The sequence below is a fragment of the Carlito syrichta genome, unplaced genomic scaffold (genome assembly GCF_000164805.1).
Source record: "Carlito syrichta isolate Samal-C Ts95f unplaced genomic scaffold, Tarsius_syrichta-2.0.1 Scaffold130561, whole genome shotgun sequence".
Taxonomy (NCBI): Eukaryota; Metazoa; Chordata; class Mammalia; order Primates; family Tarsiidae; genus Carlito; species Carlito syrichta.
In genome coordinates, this window is record NW_007074657.1 from 1,429 (window position 1) to 3,421 (window position 1,993).

General features: G+C 56.4%; 2 protein-coding genes across 2 annotated transcripts in view; one reads left to right on the forward strand and one right to left on the reverse strand.

Moving 5' to 3' along the window:
* Positions 1–332: 332 nt before the first annotated feature.
* Positions 333–1,278, reverse strand: PTGES3L (prostaglandin E synthase 3 like; the record flags this gene model as incomplete). The annotated part of the gene is made up of 4 exons (XM_021708077.1): positions 1,258–1,278; positions 791–904; positions 643–709; positions 333–535 (listed from the first exon to the last, which is right to left on the reverse strand). Coding segments are annotated over exons 1-4 (392 nt in total), but the record flags the coding sequence as incomplete, so codon positions are not given.
* A 495-nt stretch (positions 1,279–1,773) lies between these two features.
* Positions 1,774–1,993, forward strand: part of RUNDC1 (RUN domain containing 1) — a 9,675-nt gene continuing 9,455 nt past the window's right edge. The window contains exon 1 of the mRNA XM_021708078.1: positions 1,774–1,993. This exon is cut by the window's right edge and continues 243 nt beyond it. Coding sequence (XP_021563753.1) covers positions 1,790–1,993 — 204 coding nt within the window. The 5' untranslated portion in view covers positions 1,774–1,789.

The following is a 1,993-nucleotide window of genomic DNA, read 5'->3' on the forward strand; positions in this document are numbered from 1 at the left end:
GATTCTGATTTATTGTAGAGATGAGGTCTCGCTGCCCAGGCGGGTCTTGAACCCGCGGGCTCAGGCAATCCACTCACCTCAGCCTCCCAAAGGCGTGGGATTACAGGCTGAGCCACCGAGCCTGACTGACTGAAGGGTCTTAAGTGGGAGAGTAACAAGATCAAATGTGTAGTTTAGACAGACCATTCTGGGGGCAATGAAGAGGATGGATTGGGGATGGGGCTAAAAATATGCAACAGATCTTTCACCAGGTGATGGATGAGTCCTGAACTAGGAAAACATTAAGTAGTGAATTCAAGAATACTCAGGAGGTGAAACAGGCAGGACCTGGTGAGTTATTGAACGTTGGCTGGAAAGAAGACAAGGATGATCCCAGCTCTGACTTGGGTACCTGAGTACATGGATAGAAAGAGCAAGCCACTTCCCACACACTCACCTTGATATCCTCCTTGGTTAGCCGGGGCCAGGCCACCTTCTCCTTCCATTTCCTCACAAAGCAAGTAATGGAGCGGGAAGAGCGCTTATCCTGAGAGTCCTGCCAGACAGAGACTCATCCTTAGGGTCTGAGGTTGAGAATTAATCTCCAGTTTCCCTGGGCAGCCAGGTTTCCATCCAGACCTTCCTGTCCCACCTCACCCTTACCTTGGAGTTCACTTTGGCATAGAACTCAATCTCATTGTACAACTCCACTCCATCGGCATTCTTGCAGCTAAGGAGACAATGATGCTGAGGGGTTGCCAGAGAAGAAATATGGGGGTGTTAGGAGATGGGAGAGGTTCGGGGCCAGTACCTGAACACAATGCGGTGATCCTCAATGAGCACATGGACATCGGTGCTGTCCTCAACACAAAATTCCATAAACACATACTTGGGCCTGTCGTACCACAGGGTCCGGGCAGGCTGTCTGAAGAGAAGTTGAGGTGGGATTTCACAGGGGTGAGAGATGGAAGGCATTTGGGAAGGGTAGAGGGAAGGGATGGTACAGGGACGTTTGATGCCAGTCCTGTCAAAATGGAGCTAAATGAGACCAAAAGGGGTGGGAAGGAATGACAGGAGTGGCTGGCTGTGGCGAGAATGAACCTAGGACTTAAAGTGCAAGACTAGGGAGGTAGGCGCTAGGGAGGTCACACCTCCTCCCACCCCACGGTCACATAGACCTGGGGTCCGGGGCTCCCGTAGGGCCTTGCAGAACCCAGAAGACCTGGGGCAGGGAATTTCCAGGGAAAAGGGCCAAGAGGGGAGACCGGAAACGCTCACCGTGCCATGGCGACTCAGGCTGCTGAGAGGCAGTTGGAGTCCCATGCAGGGGCCTCTATCTTTAGATCCTGGGGACGCCCCCAGCAGCTGCCTCTCCTTATATGGTTGGAGAAAGTTGAGAGGAAGGGAAAACGTGGCCCAATAGTCAAGGGATCTGTACTTCGGAGATTCTCCGAAAGTGCTAATCCCTGCAGCCCTTCACCCATCGGGGGCCCCAGAAATGTACAGATGAGGAACAGACGAGCCCCACGCTGGGACCAGGGCAAGGGCTACCCTAGACTCTACACCCAGGGAATGACTTGTCCCCGGTCTCGTTCCCCTGTTCCTCCCACGCTTAGTACTCAGTGCCTGGTTCACAATGGGCTCTCAATAAAAAATTACTGGCCCGAGTTAAATCCCCGGGGAAGGCCCACCCTCGTGGGAACGTCAGAAGTGCAAGCCCCGCCCACCGCGCCTCCGGGTTTCCGGACCAGCGCGCCGTTGCCATGGCAGCAAGGGGGCGCGGCTGACGTGCGGCGGCGTTTCCGGGAAGATGGCGGCGGCCGAAGCGTCCGCGGAGCCGATAACCGTTGGGCCAAAGGCGAAGAACGAAGAAGAGGAGGAGGAATGGCTGCCACCGAGCGAGGCGGTGCGCTGGGCCCCGGTGGGGGCGGTGGCGGAGGCAGGGCCTGCCGCGGCCGCATTTTTGGAAGAGGCGGCGGCCGAGGAGCCCGGCGCGACCCCGGGTTCCCCGCCG